This window comes from Aotus nancymaae, unplaced genomic scaffold (genome assembly GCF_030222135.1).
Source record: "Aotus nancymaae isolate 86718 unplaced genomic scaffold, 86718_ANA_hifiasm-v0.15.2.pri h1tg000076l, whole genome shotgun sequence".
NCBI classification, from domain to species: Eukaryota; Metazoa; Chordata; class Mammalia; order Primates; family Aotidae; genus Aotus; species Aotus nancymaae.
In genome coordinates, this window is record NW_026988491.1 from 11,976,533 (window position 1) to 11,999,788 (window position 23,256).

At 51.5% G+C, this 23,256-nt stretch overlaps 1 protein-coding gene across 3 annotated transcripts; it reads right to left on the bottom strand.

The window, feature by feature from the left end:
• Window positions 1–60: 60 nt before the first annotated feature.
• MFNG (MFNG O-fucosylpeptide 3-beta-N-acetylglucosaminyltransferase) lies at window positions 61–22,365 on the bottom strand. Of its 3 annotated transcripts, none has more exons than XM_064368016.1 (9): window positions 21,893–22,365; window positions 9,427–9,475; window positions 8,899–9,001; window positions 8,616–8,696; window positions 8,031–8,184; window positions 5,273–5,358; window positions 3,732–3,897; window positions 1,615–1,700; window positions 61–1,018 (listed from the first exon to the last, which is right to left on the bottom strand). In XM_064368016.1, exons 1-9 carry the CDS (start codon window positions 22,145–22,147, stop codon window positions 952–954), a joined length of 1,047 nt encoding a protein of 348 aa, XP_064224086.1. In that variant the 5' UTR covers window positions 22,148–22,365; the 3' UTR covers window positions 61–951. The 3 variants fall into 3 exon arrangements, 2 of the variants coding, with proteins under 2 accessions (XP_064224086.1, XP_012314329.1); XR_010339356.1 differs by lacking the exon at window positions 61–1,018 and adding an exon at window positions 1,989–2,125 and having other exon boundaries at window positions 1,613–1,700; XM_012458906.2 differs by lacking the exon at window positions 8,616–8,696.
• Window positions 22,366–23,256: the final 891 nt, after the last annotated feature.

A 23,256-nucleotide genomic window follows, 5' to 3' on the forward strand; every position in this document is an offset into this window, starting at 1 on the left:
ATAAAGACCCACCCCTGTCAGGAACACTGTGGCTGCCTGTAACAGAAAACTGAACCAAGAGAGACTTAAACAAATAAGCATTTAATTTTCGTACAGAACCAGATGCAGGAGGGAATAGCTGTGGGTGATTGTCTGGGCCTTTCCTTCATGGTAGCAAGGTGGCTGCCCCAGGTCCAGCCATCACACCCACATTCACAGCAGGAATATGGGGAGTGGGCTGCAAAACCTTCCCCAGAAATGTCTCTATTGGCTTTGCTTAGTTCCCTCTGGTCAGAGCTAGTCCCATGGTAGCCCCTAATAGCAAGGGAGGCTGGGAAATGAGCAAAAGGATCGTCATGATTGGCTGGGACCCATCATGCTCCTTCATCTGGGCCCAGGTATGCTGAGGCTCCAAACAAAATCTGAACAGGGGGTGGAGAGCAAGGAGCTTTGTGAGACTGGTCGGCAACAACGGCAGCCGCTGAGGACCCTGGATTCTGCCATCCTTCCACCCGTGTCCCTTCAGTGACTTGGGACCCAGTCGAGGGAGGCGGGAGTGGGCAGCTCAGTGCTTGAGCCCCAGAGGAATGCCTGAGAGACATTAGCCAGAGGCAAGAGCCAGGCCCCACCCAGAGGCCATGTCACTGCCTAAAGGGTTAGGACCCCTGAGCCCCGGCCCAGTTCTAGTGCCCCCTGCCTTTTTTGCAATTCAGCCTCCTGAAAGAGTCTACCCCCTGGAGCCTCTCTGGCCATCACCTGGTCCACCTGGTCCCCTGGGCCGTCTAACTCCCCCCCAGGGGCCTGGGATGCCTTCAGTGCCCATTGCCACCCAGATCCTGGGCTTGCCAACCACCGGAAGGCCCTGCCAGGAACTGCCTATCACAAGACACTTGCCAGGGGCCCTCAGTGCCACCCTGGGAGCTAAGGAACAGCCAGAAGCCTCTGCCCAAACTTTGCCCAGCAGTTCAGGATTCATCGGGCAACCAGCTGTGGACACCAGGGTGTATCTGGGTAGAGGAGACAATGGAGGGAGCGAAACCTGCAGAGAAACCAGAAAAAGACAGGACAGTCACCCCCACTTCTGCTCTCAGCCCACTCTCCTAGGGGGACGCAAGCCACAGACAGTTTGCAGCAGGGTTTCTCTACTAATGCTTAGGGCTACAGAATTCTTTGTTGTGGCTCTGTCTGTACCTTGCAAAATATTTAACAGCATTCCTGGGCTCTACCCACGAGATTCCGGTAGCATCTCCCCGAATCATAATAATCAAAAATGTCTCCAGACCTTGCCAGATGTCCCCCAGAAGACAAATCACTGCCACTTGAGAACCGCTAGTTTGGAGAAACTTCAAAGGCCAGAGAAGCCATCAATAGACCTCAGCTGAGGCCAAGCATCTGACCACGTGCCTCTGAATCTCTCGGTGGCTCCAGATCCATTTGGCAGTAATCTATGGCTTCTAGAAACTTCAGGCTTACAGGAAATTTAACATCAATTCCTTTTTTTTTTTTTTTTTTTCTTGAGACGGAGTCTTGCTCTGTCTCCCAGGTTGGAGTGCAGTGGCACAATCTTGACTACGTTTTGGATGCCTAGACTTGGCCCTCGTTCCTCCCATCCAAGGTTCCAGCCCCCAGACCCACCTGGAGGGGTCCTCCTCCGGGGAGAAGGGGCCCTGTAGCTTAATGACGTTGAGTTTCCCTTCAAAGACACCGTAGCTGAGGGTGACCTGGGCAGGGTGATGAAGGAGTTAGTATTCGGGCGTCACGCTGGGGATCCCCACAAGGGGGCAGCATTCTGGCACAAGCATTATTAAGCTGCAGGGAAAGCTGTGAGGGCACGTGAAATTAATTCCCCACTGGCTGTGGGAGCTCCTTACCCCAAGGCACTTTACAGCTGGACGAGCACTACCATGCCCTTAATCCCATTTGCTCCCTCGATAGCTGGGCTCCCTGAGAGGCTGGAACAATTCCCCCATCTACAGATTTGGAAACTGAGGCTCAACAGGAAAAGGCACCTTTTCAGTAAGCTGTATGCCTGGACTAGAACGGCGGTCTTCTGAGACTCACTGGAGGGGCTCAGCACATCCCTCTTCACCTGGAGCCTCTACTCCGCCAGGCAGTGAGGACGTGGATCACGATTTCAACTCAGAGGCTGTAGAGGTTTAAGACTGTGGGCTTAGGGACCACCCAGCTAGGGTTCCAGGGCCCCTCTGCCCCATACTAGCTGTGTGCCACGGTCAGTTTAGCTCACCGGGCCTCACTTTCCCCATCTGTGGAAAGGGGATAATGTGAGTACTTAACCTCATGTGAATATTGTTAACAACCAGAGAGTTAAAGAAGGGTGGCCTAGCGCGTTGGCTCACGCCTGTAATCCCAGCACTTTGGGAGGCTGAAGCGGGCAGATTACTTGAGGTCAGGAGTTTAAAACCAATCTGGCCAACACGGTGAAACCCCGTCTCTACTAAAAATACAAAAATTAGCCGGGCATGGTGGTGCTGTGCCTGTAATCCCAGCTACTCGGGAGACTGAGGCAGGAGAATCGCTTGAACCCGGGAGGTAGAGGTTGCAGTGAGCCAAGATCACGCCGCTGCACTCCAGCCTGGGCAACAAGAGTAAGATTCCGTCTCAAAAAAACAAAAAACAAAAAAAGAAGGGAAGGCTCCCAGTGTGGTGCTTGGCATTGTGGGTGCTCAGAATACCCTAACCATTAGGGTGCCCTGGTTTGGGCTGCCCCAGATCTGCCTCCCTTTCCTGGCTTCAGGCCCTGCCATCCTAATGAGACCAACCTCACACCCCAGTTCCAGGTCTGGCCAATCATCACTAACTCCAGGTGCTGGTAGGAGACGGGTCACGTGACCCAAGCCCAATCAATCAGACCAATGAACACCAGCCCTGGGATCTGAAGGAAGGAGGCGCTCGCCTCCCTCCCATGGCGGGCGGGAAAGCTGGGCTGCCATCTTGTCTGCGTGAAGGCTGAGCCTGCCTGAGGACGGGGCCAACTTGGGGGAGAGCGGATGAGAGAGGAGAGAGTCTGGGAGGCCGTTTGCACGCCTAGACCCCGCCAGACCTAGCCCACCAGGCCCTCAGCTTCTCAGGTATGTGAGCCAAGCATTTCCTTTTCGGGTTAACCAGCCCATGTTGAGCTTCGTCGCACTGTTGGGCAGGAGATCTCAGGGACACTCTCAGCCAGGACCATCTACAGAGTCAGAGGCCAGCCTCTGCCAGGCAGAGCCAGTTGGACCTGTGTTACCTGCCAGGTGGTGGGATAAGGGTCCCACTCCTCCCCCAGCCTAACATCCATTCCCCCTGAAGCCATTTCCATCCCAGTAACCTCAGGGTTGGAAGGAACAGCGCTGAACCATGGATAGGGAAGTTTTGATGAAACAGGGGCTCCCAACGGGTAAAAGCAGAAAGGGCCCCCTGGCTCCCCGGGAGGAATGTGGGGAAGATGGAAGATTGAGGAGTAGAGCCAGGGGTGGGGGCAGGCTGGTGGGAACCCAATGTCAGTTTCACAGATGCTAATCCTTGAGGGTTAGAGGTGAAGGGGTTGAGTCACTGTGTGCCCTTAGGGGGTCCTTGGCCACCCTAGACCTCAGTTTCCCCATCAATAGGGAACAGTCAAGCCCCATAATCTAGAGTTCCAGGTTTCTTTCAAACACCAGAAGGGAGGGTTGGGGAAACCTCATGTCTCACGTTCCTTTGGGGGAACCCCTCCTCTCTCCTGCTTCCCATTGCCACCTGCCCCAAGGACAGCACACCTGTTCAGGGAGCTCCGCAGTCCTCAGCAGCTGCAGGGTCTCCAGGTGGGAGTGGAAGAGGGGGCTGGGCTGCAGGCGGCCGCCCAGCTTGCACTCAATGATGTAGCCCACAGTGCAGTCATCAGGCAGCCGGATGAGAGCAGATGTGTCCATGAAACGGGAGCCGCTGAGGGACAGAGCCGGACTGTAGACACTGGCCCGGGTCCTCCACATCCAGAGCCCCCACCCTGAGAAGGCCCTCTGCTGGCACAAGCTGGCACAGCAGAGCGCCTGCCTCCCGGACACTGTATGACCTTGAGCAAGTCAGGAACCTCCGGGAGCCTCAGCCTTGGTCTTGTCTTCTGTGAAATGGGGATGCTAACGGCCCTGTCTTCACAGAGCTGTTGTGAGGATTAAACGGAGGAATAGGAAGGTGATACCCTTTATAAATGTAGCCTTCCTTCTCTCCCTGTCTGGTCATTCATTCATTCACTCATTTATTCATGGTTGAGCTTGAGAATCTACCTGGTACCAGAGACCATGCTAGGGCTGAAGATACAGAGATAAGAAAGACTTCCTGCCCTTAACAGCAGCCCCCATTCTGGAGGGAGACAGAGCAGGGAGGAGGTCTTTCAGCATAGGAGAGTGGTGCTAAGTCCACGCTGCCCGGGGGTATAGGGAGAATCAGGCAGGCTTCCTGGAGGAGGTGGCAGCTTTTTTTGGTTTGTTTCCTTGTTTTGTTTTGGTTTTTTTGAGACAGATTCTCCCTCTGTTGCCCAGGCTGGAGTGCAGTGGTGCAATCTCAGCTCACTGCAACCTCGGCCTCCCAGGTTCAAGTGATTCTCCCGTCTCAGCCTCCCCAGTAGCTGGGACTACAGGCATCCACCACCATGCCCAGATAATTTTTGTATTTTTAGTAGACAGGGTTTCACCATGTTGACCAGGCTGGTCTTGAACTCCTGACCTCAAGTGATTCACCCACCTTGGCCTCCCAAAGTGCTGGGATTGCAGACATGAGCCACTGCACCTGGCCTCTCCCCCACTACCCCACCCCTGCCCGAGACAGTCTTGCTGTACCACCCAGGCTGCAGTGCAAGCGGTGCTGATGCACCACCTCTTCCTGGAAGCCTTCCCTTCTGCCCTCAACCAGAAGGCCCTTCTCCCTCCTCTGAAGGCCCTTACATTTGGCCTTCACCTCCCCTATGGCACTGACCAGTCAGAAGAGGGCTGCAAATAGCAACTACCAGGGCCAGTCCGAACATTTTCTCATTTAACCGTTACCACGCCATTGGCCATTGATCAGGTCCACATGCAGATTGTGGGGACGGAGGCTCTTGGAGATGACATGACTTGCCTGTGTGTGGCAGTGTGCACTCAGCAGTGCAGCCGCTGAGGGCAGGTGGCAGGTGGCTTGCTCACCACTAACTGCTGCTCTGACACACGTGGATGAGGAGCAGTTTCTCCTGAGCTCACTCAAAGCCCTTCCTGCTGCAAAGGCCCCTCCTGTACCCCAGCGGCTAGCCCCTCCCCGCCTTCCTGCCCACCCCTGGGTCTTTGCTTACCTGGCCCATGGAGCCATCTTCAAAGCCAGTTTGCGATTGATGCAGAAGCCAGCGCCCCCGGTGGCGAACCAGAACTGTACCAGCCTCTGAGGGAGAGGAGGGCGAAGGGACAGAGTGAGCCTAGCGGGAGTTGGCGGGGAAAGGGACACCCCCAACCAGCATGGCTCAAAACCTCTTTATTTTGACTCTCACTAGAGTCTTCTTACATCGTGGCATTATTGTGCCATTTTATAGATAAGAAAACAGGCCCGAAGTCACATAGCTAATTATGAGTGGTGAGGTCGCTGATCAGACCCAGGTGCAGCTGGATTCCAGTTAAAGGGCATGTGTGTTGTTTTACTCACCCGGCCACCGTGCCCTTTCCCCCCCGAGAAAGGTCTCTACCTCACTCCATGTGGCTTGGGAGGGGCTGCCAAACACGGCACCTACCTTCCTGGGGCTGCTTACCCACAGAGGTGGACCTAGGTTGAAGGGGCCTGGATGCGCACAGTAGAGATGAGGCTGGGAAAGGAGGGCTGGGCTGTGCCCAATACGAATCACTAGGACTTTCTTTTTCTTTTTCTTTCTTTCTTTTCTTTTCTTTTTTTTTTTTTTTTTGAGAGTCAGAGTCTTGCTCTGTCACCCAGGCTGGAGTGCAGTGACACCATCTTAGCTCACTGCAGCAACCTCCACCTCCCGGGTTCAAGCGATTCTCCTGCCTCAGCTTCCCAAGTAGCTACAGGTGTGTACCACCACGCCCAGCTAATTTTTGTATTTTTAGTAGAGATGAGGTTTCTCTATATGTTGGCCAGGCTGGTCTCGAAATCCTGACCTCAGGTGATCCACCTGCCTTGGCCTCCCAGAGTGCTGGGATTACAGGCCTGAGCCACCGCACCTGGCCTCGGATCACTAACACTTTCTAGGGTTGACTTCGTGCCAGGTCCCATTCCAAAGACTTGGATAGATGACCTCATTTAATTCTTTCTTCTATATTCACAACCACTGTATGAGTAGGGGCTGTTATTACCCATTTCACAGATTAGGAAACTGAGGCACAGAGGTGAGGTGACCTCAAGCAAGGTCACACAGCCAGGAGGTGGCAGGGCTGCCGGGTACACCCAGAGAGTCAGGCTCCAGCGTGCAGTTCTCCAGCCCAGAAGCAAACTGCTTAGGCAGAGGTGAGTGGCCAGCGGTGCAGTAGTGTGGGAGCCTGGGGGACTCCCTGGCTCCCCTGGAATCGCTCACACACAGAGCCCCGAGGCCCAGAAAGATTTAATTAAGGCTCAGAGGCTGATTAGCTACTGATAATTAAGGCTTTGTATTTTCTGCTCTTGGTTTTCCTAATGAAGCAGATGGTGACCTGGGGAGGGAGGGTGAGCCCCGCTGTGTGCCCAGCTCCTGCACCAGGCACGGTCTCTAGAGAGGGACCTCCCGACCGTTTCCTGAGGCCAACGGAGGCCTAGGGCCTGGACTGCTCTAACACCTGATACCCAGTGGGTCCTGGGGACAGGGAGGGAACCATGCAATATTTGGGACAGACTTATACTAAAAAATTCCTCATTATTTGTCTGAAAGTCAGGTTTCACTGGATGTAGTGGTTTTTCATTTATTCTTTTTTGAGATGGAGTCTCACTCTGTCGCCAGGCTGGAGTGCAGTGGGGTGATCTCAGCTCACTGCAACCTCCGCCTCCTGGGTTCAAGGGGTTCTCCTGCCTCAGCCTCCCGAGTAACTGGGACTACAGGCGCCTGCCACCACACCCAGCTAATTTTTGTATTTTTACTAGAGACAGGGTTTCACCATGTTGGCCAGGATGGTCTCGATCTCTTGACCTTGTGATCTGTCCACCTCAGCCTCCCAAAGCGCTGGGATTACAGGCGTGAGCCACTGCGCCCAGCCCTATTTATTTGTTTTCTAAATCTGGCAACCTGAATCAGTGTCCATCCAGATCTGGAACTGAGGCTGGTACGGGGTCCCCTGTCAGGTGTCAACTCTTCAGTCACAGGCTAGTGGAGGTGTCTGGAGAGAGAGGGTGCCCAAGGCGAGGAAGGGTTCTGGGGCTTGGGCAGCAGCCATCCATCACCCAGCCCACAGTATTCCAGCAATTTTTTTTTTTTTTTTTTGAGATGAAGTCTCATTCTGCTGCCCAGGCTAGAGTGCAGTGGCGCAATTTCAGCTCACTGCAACCTCTGCCTCCTGGGTTCAAGCGATTCTTCTGCCTCAGCCTCCCGAGTTGCTGGGATTACCGGCGCACACCACCACACCTGGCTAATTTTTGTATTTTTAATAGAGACAGGGTTTCACCATATTGGTCAGACTGGTCTCGAACTCCTGACCTCAGATGATCCACCCACCTCAGCCTCCCAAAGTGCTGGGATTACAGGCTTGAGCCACTGGGACAATGCACCCGGACATTCCAGCATTTTAACAGCCTGCACACCTACATGGTGACGCCAGGTGGCTGGGAGCCCTGCTGCAGAGTCGCGCAGCCTCAGCTCACCTGAACGCTCCCTGAGTGACCAGGACAAGCCGTGACTCCTGGGGGACAGAGGCCTCACTATGTACTGTCTCTGTGCCACAACTGCATGAGCTCAGTCTCTCATTTCACAGAGGAAGAGACTGAGGGTCAAAGAGAGGAAGCCACCAGCCCAAACCCACAGACATGGGGCCAGACCTGAAACTCAGAACCCCTCTTACCTCTCTAGCACATCCTCACCTCTGGGACTGGCCCCACCCTGGGACCAGCGGGCCAAGGGGCAAAGGAGGAAGAGAGGGACCCACCGTGCGGTTGTGGGACTGCGGCTCCGAGGCGTGGATGGGCCGGTTCAGGCTGGGCCTTCCCACGTAGACGTCTCGGGTCAGCGGGAAGGCTCTCAGCAGCTGCAGCAGCGCCCTTGGGTTCACGTAATTGTCATCATCCACGTGGCAGAACCACCTGTAGGGATGAAACGGGGACAGTGAACTTGTTGGTTGGGGAAGGGGTTCCAAGCCAGGGTCCCCAGGCACCCCCACAGTCAGCCAACAGTGATAGAGTTCAGAGTAGGGGTGGAAGGGGCTGGCATTTAAGGCGTCTGTTTCGTGTCAAGTTGCATATTGTGTAAGATTTTGAGAATGGTGTCCATTTCACAGATGAGGGCCAACACTGAGAGGCTAAGACACTTGCCCTGGCCGGGCACGGTGGCTCACACCTGTAATCCCAGCACTTTGGGCAGCTGAGGCCGCTGAATCACCTGAGGTCAGGAGTTCAAGACCAGCCTGGCCAACATGGTGAATCCCCGTCTCTACCAAAATTGCAAAAACTTAGCCAGGCATGGTGGGGTGCGCCTGTAATCCCAGCTACTCGGAAGGCTGAGGCAGGAGAATCACTTGAATCCAGGAGGTGGAGGTTGCAGTGAGCCGAGATCCCGCCATTGCACTCCAGCCTGGGTGAGAAGAGCAAAACTCTGTCTTGAAAAAAGAAAAAAGAAGTCATTTGCCCAAGGTCACATAGACAATCCTGAATGGCAGGACTGGAACCCAGCTGGACTTCCTAGCCATCTGCCCACTGCGTGCTAGGGGAGTAGGGGCTGAAGTCAGACCCCAGGAGGCCCAGGGGTTATTTTCACTGGGGCCAAACCACACCTATCCCCAGAGACCCAGGAACACTCACCTACGCCCACTGGCCAAGAAGGTGTCGAACTCAGCAGCCATCTTGCAGGACAGAGCTGGGTGACTGTGTTCTGCAGAGCAATTGGTGACCACAAGGTGGGACCCTGGAGAAGTGAGGAGGAGTCAGGGGACCCTGCCCGGCTCCCGCTTCACAGCCCGGAACACAGAATACAGAGCAAGGCCGGGCTGCAGGGAGTCTGGATCAGCCCACCCACTCCCATTTTACACATGGTGACACTGAGGTCCGGGGAGGGCAGACCTGCCCAGGACCACAGAGCTACTGGACAGCAGGTTGGGCTGGGACTCAGGCGTCCAGGGCCTTGTCCAGCACAGCGCCTCCCCACAGCCACGCCCACACCGGTTTCCAGGGAAAACGCCCACTTCCCTCCTGGGCAAAGGGGAATCCCCACATGCCAAGGGCGAGCAGCCCACTTCCTGGGAACCCTCAGGCCAGGACACAGCCCCCCTCCCCCGGCTTTCCTGGGCAACAGCTGAAGTCCCCCACCCCACCTAGGCCAGGCAGAGTTACCCAGTCTCTCCTGGAGGCCTTCGTCTGGGCTGTCGGTGAAGATGAACGTCTAGGGAGGAGGAGAAGGGGTCAGGATTCCCGTCGGCCAAGGGAAGCACCAAACCGATCCACAGCCCACCACCACCCAGCCCCAGATGGACTCTGCACTCCTTCAGTGACAGACACACCTCTCTCCTGTCGCACGCTCCTTTAGGACAACATATAACACACAATCCAGCTTTTGTAGACACACAACTTCAGGGCGTACACAGGCCACCGTATAAACACATGTACTCACCTCCTTTCCAGAGCGGCACCACAGGGACCCAACCATAGCCCCACACCTGGGCAGCATCTCACCCTCTTCTATCAGGCGCACGGGTGTGTGCACACACACACACATATACACACACATACACGCTTACACACACACACATATACACACATACATACACATATACGCTTATATACATATACATACACGCACGCTTACACACATACATACACACACATACACATACACATATACACACACACATACAGTCACAGCCACACTCAGCCCCTCCACAATTACATAACCACAACCCTAAACTCATCAGGACACAAACTATGTGAACAGACCCACACCCACACCCAGGGACACCACACCACTAGGGAGACGTCACACTTTCACAGCCAAGCAAACTTCCTGTGCCAGCCACCTCAGAGATGCTCCCACAACCCAGTCCAGCTCCCCAGATTGGACAGCGCCCCGCCAAGAGCTTCCAAATGCTTTGTCCCTAGCGACCCTCAAACCTCACAAGGCAGGTGTCACCTGTTCCCTTCCCAGATGACAAAAAGGAGGCTGAGTGACAGACCAGGGCTAGCAAGTGCCAGACTGAGATTCAAACCCACAGGCCTCGGACCTCTCCCTGCCGCCTCCCAGGCAGCTAAAGCTGCTCAGCGCCCTACATAAACCAAACCCAGACTCTGAATGAGAGGCAGAGGCAGCATGTGACACCACAAAGATGAGCCCGGCTGGGGACTGCTGTCCTTCCCATTCCAGGCACGGCCCAGCATGGGGAGAGCTTCTCGGCTGCCTAAGTGGGTCCGCTCACACCCAGTGAGCACCCAAGGGCCTTTGAGGGCGTCCCTGGCCCTGGGACTGCCCTGCCCAGGACTCGGGACGATTCTGGACCCCTTCCAAGTGTCCCACCTAATGTTTAAAGCCTCCAGACTCTCTCAGCCCCCACTGGGGCCACACCTGTGGCCTATCCCTGACGTCCCTCCAAGCTGTCTGTCTGCCTCCAAGAGGTAGACAGTTAGTAGAGTTAATGTGGTTCCTCTGAGTAGGTGCATTAGTAGGTGACCTGCTGTGATGTTAGCTGTTAATCGTATGGCTATGCTACTGGTTGAATAAAAAGACAGATTGTTTCGATGATGATTAGCATAGGAATAAGTGGGATAGGTGTTCTTTGGGGTAAGAAATGGGCTAGAGATGCTTTTGTTTTAAATCGAAATCCTGTGAGTACAGTGGCTGCTCGTAGGGGAATTGCTATGCCTAAATTTATTGATAGTTGAGTAGTTGGTGTAAACGCATAGGGTGTAAGTCCGAGGCGGTTATTTACGGCGATAAAGGTAATTAGGGCTAAGAGTATAAGGGATCGAATTCGTCCTTTAATATTATGAACTGTTGTTATTTGTTTTAGTGGAAGTTGAATTAATCATTGTTGGAGCGAGGAAAGTCGGTTGTTGATTAGGTTATTAGAAGGCATAATCAATGTAGTAGGAAATAATTAATATTGCTAGGGGGATTCCTAAGATCGTTGGGATATTGAAAGAGGTGAATAGATTTTCGTTCATTTTAGTTCTCAAGTTGTTTTATGTTTTTGTGTCTTAATTAACTGATGATGGCATGGTGTGGAAGGTAAAATTCAGTATTTTTAATTGAATAATATAGAATAAGGCTACAACTATTGATAAGATCACCACTGGTTGTGTTGAAATATCTAGTTGGGGCATTCACTGTAGAGAGAGGTTCTCTCAATCTTTAACTTAAAAGGTTAATGCTAAGTAGCTTTACAGTGATGCCATGTATAGAGATGAGGCTCAGACTTCAAAGTCTTTGAAATATAGGAATTCTAGAACGATGGGTATAAAGCTATGATTTGATCCGCAAATTTCTGAGCATTGCCCATAAAATAGGCCTGGTCGTATAGAGGCTGGGACAGCTTGATTTAAACGTCCGGGGATTGCATCTGTTTTAACGCCTAGTGATGGGACAGCTCATGAGTGTAAGACGTCGTCTGATGAAATCAGCATATGTATATCTGCTTCTATTGGCAAGGTTGTTCGGTTATCTACTTCAAGAAGTCAAAATTCGCCGGGTTCAAGAAAATATGTTGATGTAAGAATCAAAAGCTAAGTCTTCATAGTCTGAGTATTCGTAGTTTCAGTATCATTGGTGACCAGTTGCTTTACGGGTTAAGTAGGGTTTATTAAACTCATCTGTTATGTACAGGGTTCGTAGGGATGGGAGGGCAATTACAATAATAACGGCGGGTAGGATAGTTCAGATTATTTCAATTTCTTGAGCGTTTATGGTGCTGGTATGGGTTAGCTTTATAGTAAGTATTAGGGAAATAACACAGGACTAGAGAGCTAAATAGGAAAATAATTATGAGGGCGTGATCATGAAAAGCAATTAGTTCTATAATGGGAGATGTAGCGTTTTGTAGACCTAGTTGGGCTGGGTGAGCCATTAAGATATATGGAGTTTGGTCTATAACTTTGACACAGTTATGTAATTATTTTACTAATATCTTATTGAAAAAGTCATAGGGTCTATGGGATTGGCTTGAAACCAGTTTTGGGGGGTTCAGATCCTTCCTTTTTCGCTTAAAGATTTTACGTAGGTAGACTCTTCAAATGTGTGATAAGGAGGAGGGCAGCCATAGAGTCATTCTAGATTGGTAGATAGCTGCTGGATAGTTGAAACTTTTCGTTTTGAGGAGAAGGCTTCTCAAATATGAAAATTATTAGAATAACTGCTGTTAATGAAATGAATGAGCCTACAGATGAGACGATATTTCATGTAGTATATGCATCAGGATAATCAGAGTACCGTTGGGGTATTCCGGATAAGCCAAGAAAATGTTGTGGAAAGAAAGTTAAATTTACGCCCACAAATACAGTCGTAAAGTGAATTTTAGCATAGGTCTGGTCAAGTGTATAACCCGAGAATAAAGAGAATCAGTGAATAAAGCCCCCGATGATAGCAAATACTGCTCCTATGGATAGGACGTAATGGAAATGAGCTACCTCATAGCATGTGTCGTGTAAGACAATGTCTGATGACGAGTTGGCTAGTACGATTCCTGTTAATCCACCTACGGCGAAAAGGAAGATAAAGCCCGGGGCTCAGAATATTGCGGGAGATCATTTAATATTACCGCCATGCAGCGTAGCTAATCGGCTAAAGACTTTTACTCAAGTGAGGATAGCAATAATTATAGTAGCTGATGCAAAATGTGCACGTGTATCTACATCTGTCCCTACTGTGAATGTGTGATGGGCCCATACGATAAATCCTAGGAAGCCAATCGATATTAGAGCTCATACTATTCCCATGTATCCTAATGGTTCTTTTTTGTTGGAGTGATGTGTTACAACATGTGAAATTATTCCGATGCCTGGTAGGATGAGGATATATACTTCAGGATGCCCAAAAAATCAAAATAGGTGTTGATACAGAATGGGATCCCCACCACCAGCAGGGTCAAAGAAAGTGGTACTAAGGTTGCGATCAGTTATAATATAGTGATTCCGGCAGCTAGAACCGGGAGGGAGAGCAGTAGAAGAACTGCTGTAATAAGGACGGATCAATTGAAAGCGGTGTTTGATATTGAGTTATGGCTGGAGGCTTTATATTGATAATTGTTGTGATAAAATTAATGGCCCCTAAGATAGAGGAAATGCCTGCTAAGTGAAGCGGAACAATAGTTAGGTCCACAGAGGCTCCTGGATGCGACATATTTCCTGCTAGGGGCGGATAAACTGTTCAGCCAGTTCCGGCGCCAGCTTCCAGTGTTGAGGATGCAAGTAGGAGAAGTGATGGGGGAAGAAGTCAGAAGCTTATATTATTTATTCGGGGAAATGCTATATCGGGAGCACCAATTATTAGAGGAATAAGGTTCCAAAGCCCCCGATTATGATTGGTATAACTATAAAGAAGATTATAATGAATGCGTGGGAGGTAACAATAACATTATAAACATGGTCATCTTCTATTAGATTTCCTGGTTGACCCAGTTCTGCTCGAATTAGGAGGCTTAGGGCTGTTCCTACTGCTCCTGCTCATGTGCCAAATAATAGGTATAGTGTTCCGATATCTTTCTGGTTAGTTGAACATAGCGATTTGTGAACATAGGTAGAGGAGGGTAAAATGGCTGAGCAAGCATTAGACTGTAAACCTAAAGACAGGGGAACAGTCCTCTTTTTACCGGCTCCGAGGTGATATATCAAATGAAATTGCAAATTCAAAGAAGCAGCTTCAACCCTGCCGGGGCTTCTCCCACCTTTGTTCCCCTTATGGCAGGAGAAGTAGATTGAAGCCAGTTGATTAGGACGTTTAGCTGTTGACTAAATTTTTGTGGGTTAAAGTCCCATCAAACTAGAAAGGGCTTAGCTTAATTAAAGTAATTGATTTGTGTTCAGTTGATGCAAAATAAAGTTTTGCAGTCCTTACAGTAGCACAGAAATGAAGTACAACTTACTAAGGGCTTTGAAGGCTCTTGGTCTTGTTAACCTAAATTTCTAGTTTATTAATACGAATGGGGTTGTGGGCAGGAGAAAGGCGGAAGAAATGATAAGAGGGGTGAGAAATGGTATTGGCTTTATGTATTTGAGTTGTCATTTAATTTTTGTATTATTAGATGTGGGAAATATTTTTATTGAAATGGAGTATGTTAGGCGCATATAAAAATATGTTTATTAGTGTTAGTATGGCCATAGTAAGGGGGATAATAAGATTATTATTTTTTGTAAGTTCTTGTATGATAGCTCATTTGGGGGAAAGCCTCCTAAAGGTAGTATTAGTGGAATTATGGGTATTATTCATGTAAGTTTGTTTCAGGTATGTGATAGTGATAGGCTTGTTACGTTTGAGTTTAAGTAAAATATTATGAATATAGAGATTGTTAAGAGATAAATGAGTCGGCTTAGAATGGTAATACTTGGGTCATGATACAGTACTATCATGATTCAGCCTATATGAGTGGCTGAGGAGTAAGCTAAGACTTTGCCTAGTTGTGTTTGGTTAAGTCCCCTCAACTGCCTGTTATAATTGATAAAATTGAGACTGTTAAGAGGGTGTTTATATTGACTGGTGGGAAGATTTGGAGTATAAATGATACGGGGCTAGTTTTTGTCATGTAAGGATGAGTATGGCGGGCATTAGGGGAATGCCTTGGGTCACTTCTGGGAGTCAGAAGTGAAGGGGGACTAGTCCTAGTTTTATTGCGAGGGCTGTTAGTATTGTTGTAGATAAAATTTGGTTTAGAGATGGGTTAATTGTTCATTGTCCGGAGAATAGATTGTTGAGGAGGATAGTTATTATGAGGATTATGGATGCGGTTGCCTGTATTAAAAAGTATTTAGTGGCTGCTTCCGTGGAGCGGGGGCTGGTGTTTTTGACTAGTATTGGTACAATAGCTAGTATATTTAGTTCTAAGCCTGTTCAGATGAGGAATCAGTGTGAGCTTAGTATTGTGATTACAGTTCCGGTTAAAATTGTAAGGGAAAGAATGAGGTGGGCTAAAGGATTAATTAGTACAGGAGGGATTGAACAACATTTTTGGGGTATGGGCCCGATAGCTTATTTGGCTGACCTCACTTAGAATATGGAGTAGTAGGTAGCACGGAGAGTTTTGAGTTCTCAGGTATGGGTTCAATTCCTATAGTTCCAGAAATAAGAGGATTTAAACCTCTATGATTTACCCTATCGAAGTAATTCTTTTGTCAGACATATTTCTTACGTTTGGGGCGGGATGCCGGATGTTAGGATGGGTATTGAAATATACACATAGTGCTAGTGTAAGTGGTAAAAAATTTTTTCGTAGGAGGTGTATCAGTTGGTCATAGCGGAATCGAGGGTATGCTGTTCGAATTTATAAAAATAGGGTGGTTAAGAGGAGGGTTTTAGCTATAAAATTTATTGTATAGAGTTCTGGTATAGCTGTAGTGTAAGGTGTTGCTAAAAAGATAGTAATAGGGCATTTATTATGATATTTATATATTCTGCTATAAAGAACAGGGCGAGTGAGCCCGCAGCATATTCAATGTTAAACCCTGAAACTAGTTCTGATTTGCCTTCTGTTAGATCAAAGGGATCTCAGTTGGTTTCTGCTAGTGTGGAGCTAAATCATATGATGGCTAGGAGTCATGATGGTAGTAGAAGTCAGGAGTGCTCTTGTGTTGTAAGAAGTGAATGTAAATTAAATGAGCCACTTATTAGTAGGGTTGATAATAGAATAATAGCTAGGGTGACGTCATATGAGATTGAGCCACAGCTTGTAATGCGTGGATCAGTGCGTAGTTTGAGTTGGATGCTCATCTGGATCATAAGATTGAGTAAACAGCTAGACCTGATGTTGCTAGTATAAATAAAAGGCCTAGGTTAAAGTTAATTAGGGGATAAGATATGGGGAGGGGAGTTCACAGGAGAAGAGCGATGGAGAGGGCTAAGGTTGGGGTGGTTACGTCTAGGGTTGTAGTGGATGTGGTAGGTAGTAGGGATTCTTTTGCGAAAAGTTTTATGGCATCGGCAATTGGTTGAAATGTTCCGTAGGGGCCTACAATGTTAGGGCCTTTACTAAATTGTATACAGCCTAAGATTTTTCGTTCTGTGAGTGTCAAGAATACTATAGCGACTAAGGCAGGAATAACTAGTAAGAGTGAATTAATTATAAACACGTTAAGAAGAGGAACTGAACCTCTGGTTGTAAAGTTTTAAGTTTTATGCAATTGCTGGGCTCTGCCATCTTAATGAGCCCTGTTCTGGGGGGAAAAAGTAATAATTTATAAGATTAAGATAATCATCTGATTTGTGAGGGCGCTTTGTGAAGTAGTCTCTATTTCTCTTGTCCTTTCGTACTGAGAGAAATATTTAATAGATAGAAACCGATCTGGATTTCTCCGGTCTGAACTCAGATCACGTAAGACTTTAATCGTTGGACAAATGAACCTTTAATAGCAGCTGCACCATTAGGATGTCCTGATCCAACATCGAGGTTGTAAACCCTATTGTCGATATGGACCCTAGAATAGGATTGCGCTGTTATCCCTAGGGTAACTTGGTCCGTCGATCAAGTTATTGGGTCAATAAATGTAGATTTACTTAGACTAGTAAGGTCTTGGTATATGTTTTTCGGGGGCTGCGTTATACTCCAAGGTCACCCCAACCGAAATTTATAATACACAGATGGTGGGTTAGTGCCTGTGGGTTTTTAAGATATTAGTTTGTCTTATTAAATTGAAGCTCCATAGGGTCTTCTCGTCTTATTTAGTATATCCGCCTCTTCACGGATAGGTCAATTTCACTGATTAAAAGTAAGAGACAGTTAAACCCTCATGTGGCCATTCATACAAGTCCCGATTTGGAGAACAAGTGATTATGCTACCTTTGCACGGTCAGGGTACCGCGGCCGTTGAACACGTGTCACTGAGCAGGCAGTGCCTCTGATACTGGTGATGCTAGAGGTGGTGTTTTTGGTAAACAGGCGGGGGTAACGTTTGCCGAGTTCCTTTTACTTTTTTTAATCTTACCTGGAGGCATGCCTGTGTTGGGTTAACAGTTTGGGTAATAGATTAGTTAAACTGTAGGGTATAACGATTGGGCTGTTAACTAACAGTAGTTGTTTCGGTCTGAAATAAGCTTAGGCGGGGAGAATAATTTCATGTTACTTATACTAACATTGTTGCTTCTATTAAGTAATAGATTAGTCCAATGTGTTTTAGGAGTTTAGTAAAATGAATAGGATTAAGAGTAATTGAGTATTGGGCTTAAACGCTTTCTTAATTGGCGGCTGCTTTTAGGTCAACTATGGTAGTGAAATGTTTTACTCTCTATAAAAGGTATTTCCTAGGCTGTAAAGAGCTGTCCCTCTTTAGACTAACGATTAGATTTCCGGGAGGATTAAATAGTTCTGTAAGTAAATTTAAGGTTGAACTAAGATTCTGTCTTGGACAACCAGCTATCACCAGGCTCAGTAGTTTGTCGCTACTACCCAGAGAATTTCCCACTATTTTGCCACATAGACGGGTGCGCTCTTTTAGCTGTCCTTGGGCAGCTTGCTTGGTTTCGGGGGGCGTTGTCGAAGTTCTCTACACAAAGCTATTTCTAGTTAATTCACTATGCAGAAGGTAGAAGGGTTTGTCTTTGCTTTTTTATGGTTTGTTAGGATTTTGTCTTTCCCTTATGGTACTATATCTATTGCGCCTAAATATAATTTCTATCGCCTATACTTTTGTAATAGGTAAATGATTTAATTATCGTAGTTAAATAATAGTTATATGAGGCTGGGGCTAGAGTTAGCTCAAAGTGATCAGTTATTGGTGAGATCTTCCGGGTGTAAGCCGGATGCTTTAGTTTAAGCCACACTTTGATTCGTCCAAGCGCACTTTCCGGTACACTTACCATGTTACGACTTACCCCTCTGTATCAGTGTGTAGTGGCTTATCGGCAAGATACTTTTATGTGATGTTTGAGGAGGGCGACGGGCGGTGTGTGCCTGCTTCATGGCCTTTATTCAGTCAAGCTCTCTATTCTTGATTTACTGCTAAATCCACCTTAGGTCTTTAGATTTCATAAAGGTGCCCATCTGTCTCCTAGTCCCAGCACCTGGTTCTCCTCGGGGAGGCCGGGGCAGCATCCACCTTCTGAGCCTCTCCCTGGGCTCTGTCTCACCGTCAGATTTAGCTAATGCTGGAGGTCTCTGGATTTCCTCGGGGGAAAATGTCGCTGGTCCAAGCCTAGGCCCTGGTCCGCTTCTCCACGAAGCCCACTCCCTTGGTGACGCCATGCAGCCTCTCAGCTTTAACCACCATCCAGGAGCTGGAGACTCGTGTCCGCCGCCAGCCCTAGCCTCTCCCTGAGCTCCAAACCGCCAGACCCCCCACAGCAACCACATCTCCACAGTGTCTTAAAGCATCAAGAATGAGCCCCAGCTCACCAAGATCCTCCCTCTCACTGGTTGGGACCTAAAACCTCGGAGTCCCCGCCCCTCCTCTCTTCCTCTCACACCCTCCCCAAGCCTGTCAGCAACTCTGCTCACCAGCCTCCAAATCTCTACTCGTCCCTCCAGCCCACCCGGCCACCCAGAGCCCCGCCACTGTTGTCACCTGCAACCTGCCTTGCTGCAGTCCCTCCTCCCTGGCATCCCTGCTCTGTTCTGCCACCACCCCAAGTCTGTTTTCAACACAGCCCCAAGGGATCCCATAAAAGGAGCCAGGCCTTTCCTACCCTGCCCCCAGCAAACTTTTGCCACCAAACAGGCACCAGATAGTGGAGCGCTCTCTAGTTTGGAGCATGGGCCAAATGGGCTGAGGAACATTTCCTGGTGAAGACCTAGTAAGCCCGAATAAAGCAGGAGAATAGGCACTTTGGGAGGCTGAGGCAGGCGGATCACTTGAAGCCAGGAGTTCAAGACCAGCCTGGCCAACATGATGAAACCCCATCTCTACTAAAAATAGAAAAATTAGCCGAGTGTGGTGGTGCCTGCCTGTAATCCCAGCTACTCAGGAAGCTGAGGATCGCTTGAAACCAGGAGGCAGAGATTGCAGTGAGCTAGGATCGTGCCACTGCACTCCAGCCTGGGCAACAGAGCAAGACTCTGTCTCAAAAAAAAGCAGGAGAATAGAGCAGCCCTGAGCAGAGGGAGGGAGGGAGCTGAGAAGGGAAGTCCAGGTCCAGAGGGGGCAGGGGCATGGGAGAGGGCAGCGAAGCTGGTGCTGTCAGTCCCTGGGAATCCTGAGGTTGGCCCAGAGCACTGGGCAGAGTTTCCTCAGAGCTGAGGGCTGCATTTGATTTGTTTAAGGAGAGGGCCTGACAATGGTGGAAACTTCACAGGCGGCCGCGGGAAACAAAGGGACACGCAGCCTGCTGGGGTAGGGGAGGGGTGGCCGGGGACCATCTGCTGTGGAGGAGGGGAGTTGTGGGGCCTCTGCCACCTCTCCCCCACCACCGTCACCGCCCCCGCCCCCGCCCCCTGCCCACAAGGGGAGGAGAAAGACTCCCCTTGAGTGCAAAACCCGCCTCCCCCAGCCCACCCCCTCGGCCCAGGACAAAGGCCGGCACACGAGTCCCCGGCCCCTGCCACAAGGCCCACCTGCTACCCGGCTGCCCTTAACCAGCCAGAGGGGCACCCAGTGTTGCAGTTAACCAACTCAGGCCCTGTCCAGACACTCCCGCCGCCGCATGGAGATGGGGAAACTGCAGGCCGAAAGGGGAGGGCCTTGGCCAAGGTCACAGAGAGAAGTGAGCCAAACGGTGAGAGAGACGTGGGGTGGCGAGCGAGGACCTCCCTGTCCTCCCACCTCCTCCTCCATCTCAGCATCCTTCCTTCTTTCAACTTTAAAGACAAGACTTCTGGAGTCTGCCCCTCGCCCCTTGGGTCCCGCTGAGTGGCTTCATCTCCCACCTCGGCTGAACCTGCTCAGTGTTTGCACTGTGAGGTGGGAACGTCACGGGTGTCACAGTCGACCTCTGCGGCTTGCCGTGAGGGTGAAACAAGCAACTTGCCTGATCTGCAGCCCATAGCTGCCAGCACCCCCACTGCCACCCCACCGCCTGATTCACAGCTGGGATTGAGCTTGGGACACGGAGGGATTGTTCTTGCCTGCCTCTGCTGCCCTGGTTCTGTCAGGCACAGCCGCCCAGACTGAAGGCCAAGGACCCTCTCCTGTAGCCCAGTGGCCCAGGCCTCACGGGGTTCCCAAGTCTCAGCAGGGAAGAAAGGCGCCCAGACAGGAGCAAGGCTCTAGGCCCCGCTGGGCTCTGACCCCTCAGGCCTTCTGCGTGACGCTGCGCCAGCCAGCACTTCCTCCTCTCTGGCCTCAGTTTCCCCATCCAGGGCAAGGGCATCACCATGGTGATGGAGACAGGACAGGAAAAGGCCGTGGGCCATGTGAGGCCACGCTCCCGGGTACACAGACGCATAAACAGGAAGGCCTGCGGGAGGGCCCGCCTCAGCGGCTTCCGCAGGAAGAACCAAGATCTCCCCAAGAGGAGAAGCTGTGTGGGGTCCAGAGAAGAGCTGGGGTGCTGGGGACCAGCTGGGGAAGCGTTAATCCTGGGTGTAAGAGCCAAAATCAGGGCAGGGTGCCCTCCCCAGGACGGCCTGGCCTCCCAGGCATCCTCTCCCTGTCTTGGTCTTTCAGGAGGCCTAACTCCCTCCAAAGACTCAGTCACTTCCTCCTATTGAGCCAGCCTCCAAAAAGGGGCGGGTGTGTGTGTGTGTGTGTGTGTGCGCGCGCGCGCGTGTGTGCGCCCGTTCTCCACCTCCCCAGCAATGGTCCCTAACACTGGGCATCACTGACTTTGTTTGAGGAAGATACTGGATTCGAGGAGGGGAAGGGCTGGAAGGGACTTGGCTTGCCGGAGCCACGCACCCATGTGACACCCACGCCTCTTGTCACGGCATATCTAGCACGCTCCAGCTCCGTGCATGTGAGCACACGCACACACACAATCCTGCACGCCAGCCAGGCCTCCCGACCTCCTGCCACCACTCCTCACCCTCCACCCTGGCAGCACCCGCTCTCCTTCCCTCCCTCTGAAGCAGCCCCGCAGAAAGCCAGCATAGGAGGCCAGACATGGCACCCTCGGCACGCCCCGGGCAGCAGAGGCACGGCGCCAGGGGCTGTCGGGAAGCCTGAAAGGATGCCTCCCCCAGAACAGACCCCACCTAGACAGTCTCCCCACTCTGCCGCCCTCAGAGCCTGGGCCAAGGACCCAGTGCCCCAGGCCTCACAGGGTTCAGGTGGTCCTAAGGACAGCACCTAGGGCCTGGGTGGGGCAGCCTGGCCTGGGCGTGGGTCACGGTCAGGACCTCTTGGAGGCCTCCATCCCAGCTGCCCAACACTCACCATTGCCCCCAGTGCCAGGCTGGGCCTTGGTGGCTAGGAGTGAAGCCCCCACAGGAGAAGCTAGGAATAAAAGAACCCCCAGGAGAGACCCAGGAGCCTGGGGCAGGGGCCCAGGCTGGCCCCCAAAAGTGGTGGAGCAGTGGGCCCTGGGTGCACCTGGAGTCAGAACGAGTGCAGGGCACAGGCAGGGCCGCAGGCAGCCCCTGAGACCCGGAAGAAGGAGAGGGGAAGAGGATCCCAGATTGGGCAGGTATCGGGCAGCTTCTCCCACGAGGTAGTCAGGGACCCCAGCCCAGGAGAAAGGCCTCTGAGAACCCCTTAGGCCAGGGACCACTCCCAGGGCCCAATGTCACCCACTTGTCACCTGTTCCCTGGTCCTGGAGACCCACGTGTCAAGCAGCAGCTCCAGGCGCAAACGGTGGAAGGCCCGGGTCGTCTTAACTGCGATGAAGACATCGCGCAGCTGTAGCTCAGGGGGCCCCGGGTTCGGCTGGCTCAGCTTGGGGGTCTCCTGCACCCGCTGCGGGGACAGGCTCAAGTGGTACCGCAGACACAGGAGCCCCATGCACAGGAGGGTGAGGAGGGCTCCGGCCAGGCCCCGCAGGAGCCGGCACTGCATTGGTTGGCCCTGGGACCCCAGACAGCTCAGCCCCCAAATCCCAGTCAGACGGGGAGGGAGGCTGGTCAGGCAGGGGCTCCGGCAGAGGCAAAAATCTGGCAAGCATCAGGGGCTGGCAAGGAGGGAAGAGGTAGGAGCCGAGACTCTGGACCCGGAGGCTGAGCCATGGCAGCACGATCTCGACCGCGCCAGCCCTCCACCTGCTCCCGGCCGGTCGGCCAGAGCCTCCGGGACTGCCTGGCCCCGCCCCGCTCAGCCCGAGGGGCGGGGCCAGACGCAGGGAACCCCAGACAGGCGGCTGAAAGGAGGCACCAGCAGAAGGGGCAGCCCTGGCTCTACCAGCTGCTGCGGTGAGAGGAAGTCACAACAAACCCTCCACGCGCGGTGGAAGGGAGGGTCCTCCAGGACCATCCACGACCCCAGAGACCTGTCAGCTTGGCCCATTCAACACCCATTACTTTGGTGTCCTGCTTCGTCCGGCGCCCAGCTTTTGCTCAGTTTCCCTTCGGGATGCTGTCCCCTCCCACCAGCCTCACCCACATTCCCTCCGCTAGGCTGAATTCTATCTGAACTTTAAAGCTCAAGGGTTCCCTTCTCCAGGAAGCCTTCCGTGATGCCCCCTCTTAACATCTGGGGCTCCCGTGGTAGTTTGCTGATATCCTGTGGTCTTCACAACAGCACTGGGACTGTCACTCCCAGTTTATGGCTGAGGATGTAAGTAAGGCACAAAGGCACAGAATGAGCAGAGATGATCCAGCAACTCAGCTGCAGAGCTGACGGAACACAGGTCCCTCATCTGGTTCTCAGGAGGTCCTGTCCCGCCGTGGTCCTGTCCCGCCGTGGCCCTGCCCATACCCAACCTCACTCCGCAGTCTCTGGAGCTGCTGCTCTCCCAGCACCCGGCCAGTGGACACACAGAGGGCCTTCTCCAGCCACCACCTCCGTCTTGTTTCGGAAAAGCTCACTCACACCTCCTCTCTCCGCCGCTCAAAGCCTGCACTGGCTCCCATTTTCTTCAGAACAAAAGCCAAAAAAGCACTCAGCAGCCCACAAGCCCCTGTGTGAGCTAGCCCCCAAGTTCCTCCCACCCCGTCCTGCTACTCACTCTG

Coding starts and splice junctions, on each gene's coding strand:
- MFNG (XM_064368016.1), bottom strand. CDS start 22,147: ATGCAGTGCCGGCTCCTGCGGGGCCTGGCCGGAGCCCTCCTCACCCTC. Junction 8,185..8,615: donor CCTCCACCTCCTGGATTCAA/GTGATTCTCCTG, acceptor TCATCCCTACAG/GTGGTTCTGCCACGTGGATG. Junction 3,898..5,272: donor AAGATGGCTCCATGGGCCAG/GTAAGCAAAGAC, acceptor TCTGTCCCTCAG/CGGCTCCCGTTTCATGGACA.